At 38.1% G+C, this 17,625-nt stretch overlaps 1 protein-coding gene across 2 annotated transcripts in view; it reads right to left on the bottom strand.

Annotated features, from left to right (window-relative positions):
- The window catches only part of TAF3 (TATA-box binding protein associated factor 3), a 245,935-nt gene that overhangs the window by 8,305 nt on the left and 220,005 nt on the right, over positions 1-17,625 (bottom strand). For both annotated transcript variants that reach the window (XM_003410589.4, XM_064284839.1), the window contains exon 5: positions 3,286-3,541. In XM_003410589.4, the coding sequence (XP_003410637.1) occupies positions 3,286-3,541 (256 nt within the window). The remainder of the gene's footprint in view (positions 1-3,285; positions 3,542-17,625) is intronic.

Below are 17,625 nucleotides of genomic sequence, written 5' to 3'. Positions count from 1 at the left end.
CTAAAAAAAACATTATAAATGCATACATTTTTAATCACTAGTATCTTTAAGGAAATAACAATATTTTTGAAAACCACAGAGCTCAACTATAGGTAGTTTCCTCAATCACATTCGTAGGCATGGAATTAATACATAGAGCCAAATGTGCAGGTATCACCTTATTACTCATTAGCCAAACCCTTCTCCTGAACTGGCTGATAAGATCAAGGATATAAAAGAGTTGTTACTAAGTAACTTTCCATTCCTTTTATGACATTTTCAGTAAAGTACAATCAACTAAAGGGCAAATGAAACAAGGGGCTCAGGAGGCCCAACAGCTAAACATTTAAACATTATTTTGCTACCAATATTTTATGCGCTGAAGTTTATTTAATTTACCATCACCAAATAGGGAACATCCCTAATTGGCATTATTATTTCCAATTCCACATTAACGGGACCAATTTGGAAGAAATAATTATGACAGGTATTCAAAAATAGCAACCACTAAAGCTGATTTTCAAAAGTTTTTATAATAAGATAACATAAAATTTAATTGCAGTTAGTTTGCAAGATCACAGTCTCTTCCTATACTTTCAAATACTGCATTAACTAGATAATACAAGAAAGAAATGGCTTTGTGTGTGAGCAGTGTACTGGGGGTGTATATGTTCATTCTACTGGTATACTTATTTTAAGGTTTACTGTTTTTGAAAACACCTCTACAAAGGCAAATTATGTTGATTACGAAAGCTTCCTAAAGAAATCTGTGGACATTTACATACCTGACTTACCCCTCTCTAATTTCAAGAGAAAATGTAACATGGGGAGACAATACCAGTCACCATGGTGCCAGCTGTCCAGTGGCTAAGACATGTCTAGCATCCTATGCCCTGAAACTTCCATGCATGGCCAGTCCTGCTGCTAGATGACCTTTCTTGAAATTAAAAGGCAGTGACTCTGTGTGCTATGTGAGAAACTTGCCATAGCATCCATAATAGCTAACACCCAACACCTGACAGTCTACCAAGTTCTTTCAAACATCTTACTTCATTTAACCATCACAAAACAATCATTGGATAGGTCAAGAATGGGGAAACTGGAGCTAAGAGAATTTAAGTAACATTTCCAAGTTATACTATTAGGCAGCAACTAATAAAAGAGTTTTGGAAGGCAATTTCAACAAATTATCAAATATTTCAGGCACTGTGAAGATACAAGAGCCCTGTGGTTAAGAGCTTCGGCTGCTAACCAAAAGGCTGGCAGTTCGAATCCACCAGCTGCTCCTTGGAAACTCTGCTGGGCGGTTCCACTCTGTCCTATAGGGTCACCATGAGTCAGAATTGACTCAACGGCTGCAGGTATGGTATGAAGATACAAAGCCTTTTTTTCTAAAGCCTATGTCTTTCTTCTGAATCACTCTGTCCACAAAATGTCTCCTTGGGAGATAGAAAGGTTTTCATCCACCCTGTCTATTCAAATCTGATCCATGTCCAGGGAGTTAGCTCAAAATTTACCAGAGAATCAGAATTTTAGTGCTAGAACATACCATAGAGATCATCTAGTCTAACACAAACCCTTAATTACAGATGAAGAAATGAAGGTTAAGTATACAATCTTCCCCGAACAACTCCTCTTGGAGTGATGTGCCCTCAATTAAACACCTACAGCAATTGGTCCTTGAATACTCATTTGACAATCAGAGTTTGTAACACTTCTATTTTTGTCTTGAATTGTCAATTTAGTATTTTCTGTTAATTTTTCATGTCTTTATATCCCCTCTCAATACATTTAAAATTCTTTTCTTATACCTCTTTGCATCATTATGTTGTTGCGTGCCGTTGAAGGGATTCCAACTCACAGCGACCCTATTGGACAGAGTAGAACTGCCCCACAGGGTTCTCTAGGCTATAAATCTTTATGGAAGCAGATCACCAGGTCTTTTCTCACATGCAGGGGCTACTGGGTTTGAACCACCAACCTTTCGGAGAGTAGCTGAGTGCTTTAGCCATTGTGCCACCAAAGCTCCTTTGTCATTATAATGACACAAATATTTAATAATTAGTTGAAATTTCCTTCCCAAACTCCTTTAAAGAGGTTAATATTTATACAGTTTATAACAACAAATATCAAGAGCTCTTGATATCTGAGCCCTACCCTGCCACTTTGCAATCGTATCTATTCATAAGACCAGGGCTATCATTAGGCTGATATAACACAGGTGTATCATGTATTTGGCAGTCACAGCAATGTCAATACAAGGAGGGTCTTTCATGTGTTTAAAATATTTATTGTGTGTCTGTGTGTCACTCTATGCCTAAAGAGCATATTTATATAAATACTTCGTTACTAGACTGAATCCAGGATTTGAATAAGAAGAAGCTATTTGAGGCTGAATCCTGATTTGTAATACTATTAAGTACAGGAAAACACCTCAAAACATGCCCAGGACAATAAGAATTCACTGAACATGTGAGTTGTACAACATGAAGACATGCTTGGATACTCAGGAAGCTCTGTGGTCCAAAAGTTCATTTTCATTTACTATGCAAGCACTGGCATACTTTGGATCTTAGCCAATGAAATACTATAATTAGTTCTGTTACCTCTGAGGACTACTCAGAAACATCAGCTGGGCCAAACATACATTAGGTAAATTATAATCCTAAGTGAATAATTTAATTGCTTAGTGGGCAACACCTGCCCAAAAGCAAAAATGAGAAGGCAGAAAGGGACAGGAAAACTGGACAAAGGGACACGGGGAACCCAGAGTGGAAAGGGGGAGTACTGACACATTGCAGGGATTGCAACCAATGTCTCAAAATAATTTGTGTATAAATTTTTGAATAAGAAACTAATTTGTGCTGTAAACTTTCACCTAAAGCACACACACACACACACACACACACACACACACAAAAACTAATTGCTTGATCGAGAAATTCAATATGGGATTTAAATAACACTAAGAATTGACTCGATGGCAACTAAGAACTTATCTGTATATTTACATACTGACATTGTGAGGCATACATATATACTCATATCTCAAAACAATATGCAATAAAGAAAAACAATAGTTTATAGAAACGGAATACCTGAACGCTGATATAAAAAACTTTTCAGCCAGGATATTTTCAAAAGCTTGAAAACACAATGAGAATACCTTTCCGATCATAAAGAATCACTTCTGAAATTCAATAACGATACATGATACTTCTTTTTAATTGAAGACATCCTCATGGTAAAAGAGGAACCTCTTAAGTAACTTTTTCTTAAGTACTGTAAAAATAAAATGTAACGCACCACGTAGGTGCTGACCGTCTCGGTCACCACACTTCGTACAGGGGCTTTGGAACTTCCTGCTGCAGAGATGGCAGGGGAAGGAGGCGGAACTAAAGCAGGCGATGCAGTAGGCTGTGCGAGGAGCGGCAAAGGCACCAGGGGAGGAGTCATATGCAGCGGTACAGGTGCTGGGGCTGGTGCAGGTGGTGGGGTTTTTGGTCTACTCAGAGAAGGAGCTGGCTTAGCCTCGGGGGCTGGAACCACTTTGCTGATAACACTGTCAACAAAAAGAGAAAAGAAAAAAGTTAAAACAGGATAATTTAATCAAACTGGATATTTAAAAAACATCACCACAAGTTAACCTTCTTCTAGCAGCAAAATACTTTATGAGTCCAGAGACAGCTAAAGAACTCAGAATTAAAGGCCCTTTGCTAATTGAAGAGAGCCCTGGTGGTACAGTGGTTAAGTTCTCTGCTGCTAACCCACCAGTTCAAACTCACCGGCTGCTCCGCGGGAGAAAGATGTGGCAATCTGCTCCCATAAAGATTGACAGTCTTGGAAACCTTATGGGACAGTTCTACTTTGTCCTATAGGGTTGCTGTAAGTCAAAAGCTACTTGACAGCAATGAGTTTGCTTTGGGTGCGTTAATTGACCTGTCAACTTACTCAGACTAGTTTATTTTCCCAAATTGCCCTTCAACGACCAGATATTTAGAATTTTTTTTTAAAGCACTCAAATACACATGCACTGTTCACAGAAACGTAACTGTTTTTAGGACAAATAGCTGAGGTAGATTGTTTTACTGTCCCTTCCTATGGCAGGATTATACATCCCCTCTGTTTTTTTTTCTGCATAGGCTGCAGACTTGGCAATGTAACGTCTTTGGCCAAGGAAATGTGAGTGGAAGCGAAATGTGCCACTTCTGAGCAGAAGCTCTGAAAGCCATCAGGTATCTGAGCTTTTTTCTCTTTTCGCTCTGCTGTGAATCCTCTAATACCCCTGATAGAAGGGGCTGCTCCTTCAGCTCAAATTCCAGCACGAAGAGGACTTGGAGCGGAGCCATGGCAGACATGTAAGGTGAGTGAGAAATAAACATTTGCTGTTTGAGTTAATTACGGCATCTTAACCTAGCCTAAACTGCTGGATATAGTAACTTTAAAAAAAAAGTTAATATTTATCTCTTTTCTCAATTCAATGTTTCTTATTCTTAATGCTCTCAATGACATTGAAAAAATAAAAACTTAAAGAATTTCTTAGTTCTGGATTTGGCTTAATTGTCAGGCATTAACGGTTAAAGATTCTCCAAAGGGCTGCAGAGGTGTGTGAAGTAGCAGTAGTAAGGTGTGGAGCCCTGGAGTAAAATAGCAGCTGTAGCTACTTTTTTGGTGATATCATCAACTGATAATTAGAGCTATGCGGTGATGATCTGTTTCTTTATAAAAAATGTCTTGTTCGTATAACTCTTCTACAGTAGAAGAACCACTGGACTCAGAGTCAGGATATCTGAGTTCAAATCCTACGCACCTCATGTGCAGCCACCATGCACCTGTCAGTGGAGGCCTGTGTGTTGCTATGATGCTGAACAGGTTTCAGCAGAGCTTCCAGACTAACACAGACTAGACAGAAAGGCCAGGTGATCTATTTCCCAAAATCAGCCAATGAAAACCCTATGGATCAAAATAGTACATTGGGCACAGGGTTGCCATGAGTAGGGGGCCAACTCTGTGGCAGCTAACAACTAATAACATAGACAATATATACTGTACTAGTGTTTTATGTGGTATCCCTGCATACTGCATGTTTGGTTGCCAACTGAAAGTTGGAAGCTTAAGTCCACCCAGAGGTGCCTTGGAAGAAAGGCCTGGCAATCTGCTCCCAAAGAGCCATTGAAAATCACCCTACGGAGCACAGTTCTATTCTGACACACATAGGTCAGAATTAACTCGACAGCAACTGTTTTTTCATGTTTCATGTGTTTTAACTTTTATATAAACAAGATCACACTATCTCCTTTGCAACTAGCTTTTTCCACTTAATTTTATGTCTCTTGATTTATCCATGTTGATACAGATTTATATTATTTATTTTAATTGTTATATATTATTTCATGGTATAATGTGTATTATCTGTATATTATACCATATAATATACAAAAAGCCACCATTTTTTATCCACTGGTCCACTGAGAGACAGTTGACTTCCTTTTTCACTGTTATTAGTGGTGCTGCAATGAAACTCCCAGTACATGTCAACTTGTCAATTTGTTCAAGAATTTCCCTAGGATATATTCCTGGAAGTAAAACTGCTGGGTCATAAGGTAGGCTCTTTCTCACCATTACTAAGAATCACCAAACTATTCTCTAAGATGACTGTACCAACATATCTCTTTCTACTCTTCCATGCTGAACTTTCGAGGCCTTGCTTTCTGATCAACAAAGCAGAAATACAGTTGCCTCAGAGGGTTGTAGTAAGAATCTGAACATAGAAAAACGCTTCAAAACGATGTACAAATGTGAAGTATTAGCACCACCATTCCACTCATGGCTGCTCATGACAACCACCTGACATCATTGTCGTCAGCCTGTGTATTTATTTCCACTTTCTTAAAGCCCTAGTTTATAAACTACCTCCACCAAAAAGCATTGACTCTTTGCTATTCTGATTAGAAATTTTAAAAATATTATTTAAAAAATTCTATCATTACTTAAGTAAATAGCTTAATTAATGCTTTTTAATTGTTTTCAACTTGTTTCATGGAAATGCAAGTATGATTACCTTTCTACTTGAATATAACCAAAGACCAAGAGAACTTAACATAGGTCTGTTTGTGCATGAGAAACGCAATAAACGCTTAACACAGTGAATATATATTTAACACTAACTATGCTCCTGACTGTTCTAAGCACTAGAAAGTCAACTGAGTGCCAGGCACTGTGGTAAATGTTTACTTACCTTATTTTGTTTGACCTTCATAACAACCAAATGAGGTAAGCTTTGTTATTTTCAGTTTATAGATTAAAGAACCAAGGTACGTGTACCAGTAGGTACAAATTTACATACTAGTGTATGGCTGAGCCAGGATTTAAACTCAGTCTGATTCTAGAACCCATGATCTTAACCACTGTATTATACTGTCCCTCAATGTTTACTGAATAAATGTTGCCTTATATATAGGGTCGCTATGAGTTGGAATCAACTCGAGGGCGGCGGGTTTTTTTTTAATATATAAGGTAGGAATTCAAAGTTATTACCATGCCACTTATATTCAGAAGGCAGACACCTCTTATATTTATGGCTAGATTTAAAAATGTAAAACACACTACTTTTTGAGGCAGTTTCCCATAATGGTTTAACACATGGAACCAAAACTGAAGGAAAAACAAGAACCCAGAGAGGAGAGTAGAACACAAATGTTTTTGTCCTAAGGGCATTTGCACGTAAGGCAAATCTGATCTTTGATTTTGATAATGAGGAAAAGAGGACAGATATCAAAGTCCAGGGCCTGCCCAAAATGGGAAGTCTAATAAATCCCCCTCCCAACATTAAGCTGGAAATCCCAAAGAGCTATACCAATCAGGTGATGATGAATCAGAATCTCATTCATTTCAGCTTTGGTGGTTGAGGACACTAAAGGTATCCGGACTTTAAGTGCTTTCAGGCACCCAGTACAAGTCATCTTGAGAGTAAAAAAACTTAAAATCTCGGCTGTATATTATATTGTATATTATTAATAATTATTAAAAAAAAAAAAAAGCAGCACATCATCAAAGATAACCAAGCAAACAAGGTGGCAAAGTAGCATCAGGGAGAACGAGAAGAAATAACACCTTTAGAGTATAAAGAGATCTGTAAAGACTTTAGATACTATAATTATTGCATTATAAAACAACTCTGTATACAATTTTTTTTTTGTAAAAGACAAACTTGAAAATATCTGCAGACAATAGGAATTTATAAAAAGTGACCTATCAGATTTGGAAAGATCCAAACAGACCTTCTAGAAATACAGCAACATAGATTTAAAAGTCAATGGATGAACTTAACAGCAGATTAAAAACAACTGAAGACAACTAAAAACTGGATGATAGGACAGAAGAAATTACCTAGAACATAGCCTGAAGAGGCAAAGATAATACAAGGAATAATCAATATCTGTTTAATCATAATTCTAGAAAGAGAAGAGAGAGAATGAGGCAGAAGCAAAATGTTAACATTTTGTTCTGTTACTGATAAGGTCACCGTCAGCTGGAGCTGACTGTATGACAACTAACAACAATTAACTGAGTATATCATTAACAGACTAAAGATCAACAAAAAAAAGGCCAAGAAAGGGGGAATGGAGATGAGCCCTAAAAAATTATGCTATTTTTATACATAACTAAAATAAATTTGAAAAGCCTTTAGACACTAAGGTTGATTCATAGTCTTGGGGCTCTTCTTTTCAAAGAAATACAATATCCATGGTTGCTTTGTATTCAAATTACTTGCATACTTCTCTTTATCTGAAATAGGCAGTACATTTCTTAAAAGCAAGGTGTTATTCTTATTTGTCTTTAAATACTCATCAACTTTAATAAGCATAATACCTAATATTGTAATAAGAACTCTTCTATAAAATAATTATTTTACTTTTGAACATTTTCATCTGTTTAAAATATTTAAAATATATTTCCTCTATTCTTCCTTCCTGTCTACCTTCCTTCCATATTATATAATGAATTCCAAGACCACTGAGATTTCCGTTTGCCAACATGGATTCTAATTCCCCATTCACCTAATGAGTCTCAGATCAAGAATGCTTTTATCATATCGATACAAGGCACAATCAGATCATGACGGTTTCATTCTGTTTTCTGTAAATGTTTGTAAATTGTTTTAAGCTATAACAAAGACATAATGAATATTATTTGCCTTATCTGGCTTTTTTCCAATCCCCTTTGATTTTCTTTCTATTTTTCTTAGAGTTCTCCCTTATCTATAAGGTCTGTTGTCATGGATTGAATTGTATCCCCCCAAAATATGTGTCAACTTGGTTAGGCCATGATTCCCAGTATTGTGTGGCTCTCCTTCATTTTGTGATTTTCTTATGTGTTATAAATCATAATCTCTGCCTGTGGTTAAAGAGGATTCGGGTGGGGTATAACACCCTTGCTCAAGTCACATCCTTGATCCAATGTAAAGAGAGTCTCTCTGGGTGTGACCTGTGCCACCTTTTATCTTACAGGAAATGAAAGGATTGCAAGCAGGGAGCTGGGGACCCTATACCACCAAGAAAGCAGCACCAGGAGCAGAGCATATCCTTTGGAGCCAGGGTTCATGCACAGAGAAGAGCCTAGTCCCGGGGAAGACTGCTGACAAGGACTTTTCTTCAGAGCTGACACAGAGAGAAAGCTTTCCCCTGGAGCCGATGCCTCAACTTGGACTTTTAGCCTTCTAGACTGTGAGTGAATAAACTTTTGTTTGTTGAAGCCATCCACTTGTGGTATTTCTGTTATAGCAGCACTAGATGGCTAAGACAGAATTTGGTGCTGAGAGAGTGGGGTGCTGCTCTAACAGATACCTACAATGTGGAAGCATTTTTTTCTTTTTAATTTTTATTGTACTTTAGATGAAGGTTTACAGAACAAACTAGTTTCTCATTAAACAGTCAGTACATACATTGTTCTATGACACTGGTTAATAACACCGTGACAAGTCAACACTCTTCCTTCTCAACCTTGGGTTCTCTATTACCAGCTTTCCTGTTCCCTCCTGCCTCCTAGTCCCTGTTCCTGGGTTGGTGTACCCTTTTAGTCTTGTTTTGTTTTATGGGCCTGTCCAATCTTTGGCTGAAGGGTGAACCTCAGGAGTGACTTCATTATTGAGCTGAAAGGGTGTCCAGGGGCCGTACTTTCAGGGTTTCTCCAGTCTCTTTCAGGCCAGCAAGTCTGGTCTTTCTTTTTGAGTTAGAATTTTGTTCTACGTTTTTTTCCAGCTCTGTCCAGGACCCTCTATGGTGTGATCCTTGTCAGAACAGTCAGTGGTGGTAGCCAGGCACCATCTAGTTGTACTGCACTCAGTCTGGTGGAAGCTGTGGTAGATGTGGTCCATCAGTCCTCTGGACTAATCTTTCCCTTGTATCTTCAGTTTTCTTCATTCTTCCTTGTTCCCAAAGGAGTGAGACCAGTAGAGTATCCCAGATGGCCACTTATAAGCTTTTAATACCCCAGACGCTACTCATCAAAGTAGAATGTAGAACATTTTCTTTATAAACTGTTATGCCAATTGAGCTAGATGTTCCCTGAGACCATGGTCCCTACGGCCCTCAAGCCCAGCAATTCGGTCCCTCAGGGAGCTGGGATGTGTCTGTGGAGCTTCCATGACCTTGCCTTGTATAAGTTGTGCTGGTTTCCCTAGTATTGTGTACTGTCTTACCCTTCACCAAAGTTACCACTTATCTATTGTCTATTTAGTGTTTTTCCATCCCCACCTCCCCTCCCTTGTAACCTTCAAAGATTGTTTCTTTTTGTGTGTAAACCTTCTCATGAATTTTTACAGTAATGGCCTCATACAACATTTGTCCTTTTGTGATTGACTTATTTCACTCAGCACAATGCCCTCCAGATTCATCCCTGTTATGAGATACTTCACAGATTCATCATTGTTCTTTACCGCTGCACAGTACTCCATTGTGTGTATGTACCACAGTTTGCTTATCCATTCACCTGTTGATGGGCATCTAGGTTGTTTCCATCTTTTTGCCATTGTGAACAACTCTGCAATGAACATGGGTGTGCATATGTCTACTCCTGTGACTGCTCTTATTTCTCCAGATTTATCCATGTTATGAGATGTGGAAGCGGTTTTGAAACTGTGAATGGTTGGAAGACTCAGAAGGAAGTCAGGAGAACTGTAAACACTGGAGAAAGCACAGATGGTGAGAAACAGCAGCAGAGGACTGGTTGCAGAGGTGACCAGCAGCGCAGAACCAGAAGACCAGTGCCAGACAGCGCTGGAGCTGACCCACGGAGGGAGCTGAGTGCCTGTGCGAAGGAGGCTTCCTGGCAGAGTGGGGTGCCTCCAGGCACTTACTGGTGCAGCTACAGAGCTTTGGAACACTTGCCCCAGCAGGGCAGATGAGGGGGTGAGGCTTAAGGACTGAGAGGCCAAGGAACCAGGAAGCAGAAGCTGAAGGGACAAGGAACACAGGAAACCAAGCTGCCTCAGTCACAAAAGGTATGGCCTTAACCTCTGGGGTTTCAAAGGGCAGAACCATGGCCTCTGGTGTTTCTAAGAGTGGAGTTGCCAGTCAAGTGGACTAGGAGAATGGTGCCTAAAGCCGAGGAAGCAGAGTTTCCATCCCAGAGGGCCTGGAAGGCAGAGTCGAAGCCCAGGGCCAAAGGACCTCCACTCAGAATCCGGAGAGTGTGGCCAATACCTAGAGTCTGGAGGGCAGGGCTATTGTGTAAATGGTCTCAAAGAACAGAGGATTATTTTCAAAGCCTTGAAGGCTAATGTAATTTGTTCTGCTGACTTGCTTGGTGCCTATTATGCTTTCTTTCCCTCCAATTTTTCCTATTTGTAAAGGAAATGTCTAGTTTGTGCCTGCCTGTTCCACCATTGTACTTTGGAAGCAGATAACTTGTATTCTAGATTTCACAGATGAAGAGGAATTTTTGGATTTTGGACTCTGAGCTGATTTAAGACTTTGGCTATGATATGATGGGGTGAATGTGTTTTACATGTGGCAAGGACATAAATTTTTGGGGGCCAAAGGGTGGAATGTCATGGATTGAATTGTGTCCCCCTAAAATATGTGTCAACTTGGTTAGGCCATGATTCCCAGTATCGTGTGGCTGTTCTCCATTTTGTGATTTTCCTGTGTGTTATAAATTATAATGTCTGTCTGTGATTAAAGAGGATTAGGGTGGGATGTAACATTCCTGACCCGATGTGGAAAGGGAAGCAAGCAGAGCTGGGGACCTCATTCCACCAAGAAAGAAGCACTGTGAGCAAAGCACGTCCTTTGGAACCGGGGTTCATGCACAAAGATCCTAGTCCAGGGGAAGATTGATGTCAAAGACCTTTCTCCAGAGCCGACACAGACAGAAAGCCTTCCCCTGGAGCTAATGTCCTGAATTTGGACTTCTAGCCTACTAGACTGTGAGTGAATAAACTTCTGTTTGTTGAAGCCATCCACTTGTGGTATTTCTGTTACAGCAGCACTAGGTGACTAAGACACCTATTAATGGTGCTCATGAGAGCAGCTCAGAATTAGTGGTGGGGCCAAAGGGTATAAACAAATTGATGACCCATTTTACGGGTATCTGAAATCTCAGAAATATCTGCTTACACATATCTTCTTATCTTTCAACTTACAGAAATGGATGAAAATAACTCTTATGATAAGAAAAATTTTTCCAAAATGCCGAATATATACCCTCAAGTTCAATTACATTATTCCTTAAAAAGATCAAATCACATATATATGTGTGTGTGTGCATGCTGTGTGTATATGTATGTAGACAGTTCTCACTCAAATATTCTGAGTGGCAAAAGAAAAAACACTGAAGTCTGTTAGTGTTGATGAGACAAACATATCCTAACTTTGTTTCCAAGAGATTGTTGTTACTGTTAGGTGCCATCAGGTTGGTTCCAACTCATAACAACCCTATGTACAACAGAATGAAACACTGTCCGGTCCTGTGCCATCCTCACAGTTGTTGTTATGCTTGAGCCTATTGTTGCAGCCACTGTGTCAATCCATCTTGTCAAAGGTTTCCTCTTATTCAGTGACCCTCTACCTTACCAAGCATGATGTCCTTCTCCAGGGACTGGTCCTTCCTGACACCATGTCCAAAGTAAGTGGCATGAAGTTTCATCATCCTTGCTTCTAAAGAGCATTCTGCTTGGACTTCATTTAAGAGATTAGACTGGTATATACAGGTGCTAAAAGAAACCCTCCCCCAAAAAACCAGTTGCCGTTGAGTTGGCTTTGCCTCACAGTGACCCCATGTGTGTCAGAATAGAATTATGCTCCATAGGGTTTTCAATAGCTGATCTTTTGGAAGTAGACTGCCAGGCCTTTATTCTGAGGATCCTCTGGGTAGACTCGAATCTCTAACTTTTTGGTTAGCACCCTGTGTATTAATCATTTGTACCACCTGGAAGCCCATACAGGTACTAAAGAGGCCTGTTTTTCCCAACTCTTCTGAATTTCAAGGGGAAATTCACTAGAGTTTGAAAGTTATTTTGATTTTAATTTATAAGTTACTTTTGTTGTAATTTAATGCATAGCTTAAAATAAAAATACCTTTTATTTCTTCAATTTTGAACACTACAGAAAAAAATAAATACTATGACAATTTCTTATCACTCAAACTGTCATCACTTAATTTGATCACTGTAGAAATAATTTTCAATTTCTGTTGGTCTTCTTCATTGCCAAGCCTTTGTTTAATATTCTAAGTAGTGTTTTCTGTCTCTATTATTTTTCTCCCTGAAATATCACTTTTCCCCTCCTATTTAACTGCATAGTAAGTTCTCTTCCAAATCTTTCTCTTGAAAGAGCAATGTCTCACAAAGTAACCAACACGGACCACAGCTGTGTCCCACAATGGCTCTATGCTGCTAACGTTACAGCTTTTGGAGAATTTGATCATAGTGCCCTAACTGCTATAACACTGGTGTTATTCATAAAAACGTGCAGAAGGAGGGGTTTTCAGCAGGATTTCTTTACCTGTTTCCCCACCACAAAACAGTGAAATAAACAGAATGGGTCATGAGCTGCTTGGCCTGTAATGCAAACTCACAACTTACAGCATGTCAATAGAGAAGCCAATCCTCTCTCCCCAGTCACACAGTCTTCAAGGTTAGAGGCAAACACAATTTGGATATGTCTGCAACAGGGAGTTTAATGATCCTCATTATTCAGCTATTGTGTGCAAACAGTATGGAACCAGAGATCTAAATTATCAAAGTCTGAATAACTGGCTACTAAACTACACACAAAGTTCAAAAGCTCCCTCACAACGGCTTACTTATTTACCCCTTAAAGTGAACAGTCATATTAAAATGGTAACAAAATGAGGCCATAGGAAAAAACTATTATAATCACTTCCATGAATTTTATATAAATTTATGAACAGGGCAGTTGTTTAATGTCTGAGAGAAAAACCACTTAGAAAAAAAATACGTTCTTTAAACAACTCACTTTTCTTCATTAGATTTAAAATTCTAATCAATCTCAGAATACCATCCACATTTAGAAGTACCATATGAAACAGATTCTAATGCTGTATTTTAAACTAATCCTTCCCTACAATAAACAAAAAAAGATCACTGAGATTTCACTACAATATTACTTCAAAACCTCAGAGCTGGGTCAGTGGTTTTATATATATAACTTTATATTTTTGTTTCCTTTTTTTAATTTACTTTTATTACAAAAGTCCCAGAAATACTAAGCCCAAGTATGGTTGCCAGCCTTCAAGATGGCTCTCAATGATCCCTACCTCCTAGTTTTACAACTTGTGTAGTCCCCTCCCAGAATGAGCAGGGCTGATGTACATGACCATTAAGATACTGTGAAAATAATGATGTATGACTTCCAAGGCCAGGTAATAAAAGGCACTGTAGCTTCTACCTTCCTCTCTGTTGGATCACTAGCCCTATACCAATGAAGAGATTGAATAGGTAACCAAAAACTTTCCAACAAAGCAAAGTCCAGGACCAGATGTTTTCACTGGTGAATTCTACCAAACATTTAAAGAAGAATTAACACAAATCCTTCTAAAACTGTTCCAAAAAATAGAAGAGGAAGGAACACTGACTAATTCAGTCTACAAGGCCAACAATGCCCTGATAACAAGGCCAGATAAAGACATCAACAAATCAACAGTGCGAAAATTCTCAAGCAAATTGAATCCGACAGCATATTAAAAGTACTATACACCATAACCAAGTGGGATTTATCTCAGGAATGACAGGGTAGTTCAACTTAAGAAAATCAATTATTGTAATACACCAGCAATAAGAAATCTGAAAAGGAAAGTAAGAAAACTATTCCATTTACAAGAGCATCAAGAAGAATAAAATACCTAGGAATAAAATTAATCAGGGAGGTGAAAGACTTATACACGGACAACAATAAAACATTGTTGAAAGAAATTAAAGAAGACCTAAATAAATGGAACGACATCCCACGTTCATAGATTGGAAGAATTAATATTGTTTCAGATGTCAGTCATACCCAAAGTGATCTACAGATTCAACACAATCCCTATCAAAATTCCAACAGCCATCTTTCCATAAAATGGAAAAGCCAATCCTCAAATTTAAATGAAATTGCAAAGGACTCCAAAGAGCTAAAACAATCTTGAAAAAGAACCAAGTAGAAGAACTCACATTTCCCCATTTCAAAATGTACTATAAAGCCACAGTAATCAAAACCAGTGTGGTAACAGAATAAGGACATATAGAACAATGAAATAGAATTGAAAGTCTAAAAATAAACCTATATTAAAAAAATAATTTTTTATTTTTTTCTCCATGGCTATTTAATTTTTCACAATGGTGCTAAGTCCATTCAATAGGGAAAGAATGGTTTCTTCAACAAATGGTGCTGGACCAACTAGATCTCCACATGTAAAAAAAGAATGAAGTTGGACCCATATCTCATACCATATATAAAAATTAACTCAAAATGGGTCAATGAGTTAAATGTAAGAACTAAACCCATTAAACTCTTACAACAAAACATAGGGGTAAAACTTCAGGACCTAGTTTTTGATGATTGATTTTTAGATATGACACTAAATATACAAGCAACAAAAGAAAAAAATTGGTAAGTTGACTTTATCAAAATTAAAAACCTTTTACATCAAAAGACTCTATCAACAAAGTGAAGAGGCAACTTACAGAATGGAAGAAAATATTTGATAACCATATATCAGAAAAGGGTTTAATATTCAGAATATATAAAGAACTCCCATGGCTCAAAACAAAAAGACTAACAACCTATTCAAAACGGGGAAAAGGCATCTCTTTAAAGAAAATATACCAACAGCCAATAAGCACATGAAAAGATTTCCAATATTATTAACTATTAGGGAAATGCAAATCAAAACTACAATGAGATACCCATTAGGATGGCTATTACCAGAAAAATGGAAAATAACAAGTATTGATAAGGATATGGAGAAATTGGAACCCTTATCCATTGCTGGTGAAAATGTAAAATGATATAGCCACTGTGGAAAACAGTTTGATGATTCCTCAAAAAGTGAAACAGAATTACTATATGATACAGCAATCTGACTCTTAGGTATATACCTGAAAGACTTGAAAGCAGGAACTCAGACAGACACTTGTATACCAGTGTTCACTGGGGCATTTATTCACAATAGCTAAAAGGTATAAACAACCCAAGTGCCCATCAACAGATGAATGGATAAATAAAATGTTATATATACATACAATGGAATATTACTTAGCCATAAAGAGAAACGAAGTTCTGAAACATGCTATGACATAAATGAATCTTGAAAAAATTATGCTAAGTGAAACAAGTCAGACACAAAAAGGCAAATACTGTATGATCCCAGTTATATGAAATATCTAAAATAGACAAATGCATAGAGACAAAGTTTATTAGTGGTTACACTTGCTGCTTAAGGGATACTGAGTTTCCGTTTGGAGTGTTGAAAAACTTTTAGACAGTGTTGATGGCTGCAGAACATGGTGACTGTCAGCTAATGTCACTGAATTGTATACTTAAAAATGGTTGCAAAGGCAATTTTTTTTTGTTGTTGTTACGTGCTTTACCATGATAAAATTTAAGAAAGAAATTATGAAACAATAAGTGTTTATTGCTCTAAGCCACTAAGTTTTAGGGTCATTTGTTACATAGAAATAAAAAAATTAATACACCAAGTATTCAATTTATTTAACTTAGGTCTGTAAATAGATGTTTCATTTGTTAGGTGTCAAGTTGATTTTGATTCATAGCAACACATGTGACAGAGTAGAACTGCCCTATACAGTTTCACTTTAATTGGATCCACAATCGATACCCATGGAAGTGGCAGTCAAGAAATCAAACAATGTACTGCATTGGGCACATCTGCTGCAAAAGTCCTCCTTAAAGTATTAAAGAGCAAAGATGTCACCCTGAGGACTAAGGTGCCCCTGACCCAAGCCATGGTGTTTTCAACCGCCTCATATGCATGTGGAAGCTGGACAATGAATAAGGAAGGCCAAAGAAGAATTGATGCTTTTGAATTATGGTGTTGGCAAAGAATATTGAATATACCATGGACTGCCAGAAAAACAAATAAGTCTGTCTTGGAAGAAGTACAGCAAGAATGCTCCTTAGAAGCAAAGATGGTGAGACTATGTCTCACTTACTTTGGACACGTTGTCAGGAGGGACCAGTCCCTGGAGAAGGACATCATGCTTGGTAAAGTACAGGGTCGTTTAAAAAGAGGAAGACTCTGAATGAGATGGACTGGCATGGTTGCTGCAACAATGGGCTCAAACATACCAATGATTTTGAGGATGGCACAGGACTGGATAGTGTCGCATTCTGTTGCACATAGGGTCACTATGAGTCGGGACCAACTCGGTGGCAACTAATAACGACACTCTTTTTTTTTTTTTTTATGGGAGCAGACTGCAATATCTTTCTCCTGCGTAGCCACTGGGTAGGTTCAAACTGCCAACCTTTTGGTTAGCAGCTGGGCACTTAACCATTGCACCACCAAGTTTCCTTCATAAATAAGATAGGAGAAATTGCATTTTAAAATATCAATACTTAAAATGCCAAAATGTAACATAGTCATTTCTGTATTTTACATCTGATAAAAAGGAACAAACACCCAAAAACAATTACGAGAATCAGTTTTATACCGGTTCTTCAAATCAATCATTATTCTTTACTTGTCATGATCCTCACAGCTCAACTTTTAGCATTCATATAATTATAACTATAAATGAATTTAAGTCCTCAAGTTCATGGCTTGCCTCTTGAATATCTGTTATCATCTCCTAAAAATGATATTCTTTCTTGTTATAGCCCAAAATCCAAAAACCAAAGCCACTCCTGTCGAGTTATTCCGACTCATAGCGACCCTACAGGACAGAGTAAGGCTGCCCCATAGAATTTCCAAGGAGCGCCTGGTGGACTTGAACTGCCGGTCTTTCGGTTAGCAGCCATAGCACTTAGCCACTATGCCACCAGGGTTTCCTGTTACAGCCCAAGTACATATTTATAAACATTCTATCTTTTAATGCAGGCATGACCTACTTGAAAAAGGAAACAAGCTACATGAAGTAATCAAAGGAAAGTATAGCTCATATGGAGCCCTGGTGGCACAGTGGTT

This window comes from Loxodonta africana, chromosome 4 (assembly GCF_030014295.1).
Source record: "Loxodonta africana isolate mLoxAfr1 chromosome 4, mLoxAfr1.hap2, whole genome shotgun sequence".
Taxonomy (NCBI): Eukaryota; Metazoa; Chordata; class Mammalia; order Proboscidea; family Elephantidae; genus Loxodonta; species Loxodonta africana.
The sequence above is the reverse complement of the archived record's forward strand: the minus strand, read 5'-3'. Positions and strand labels throughout refer to the sequence as shown.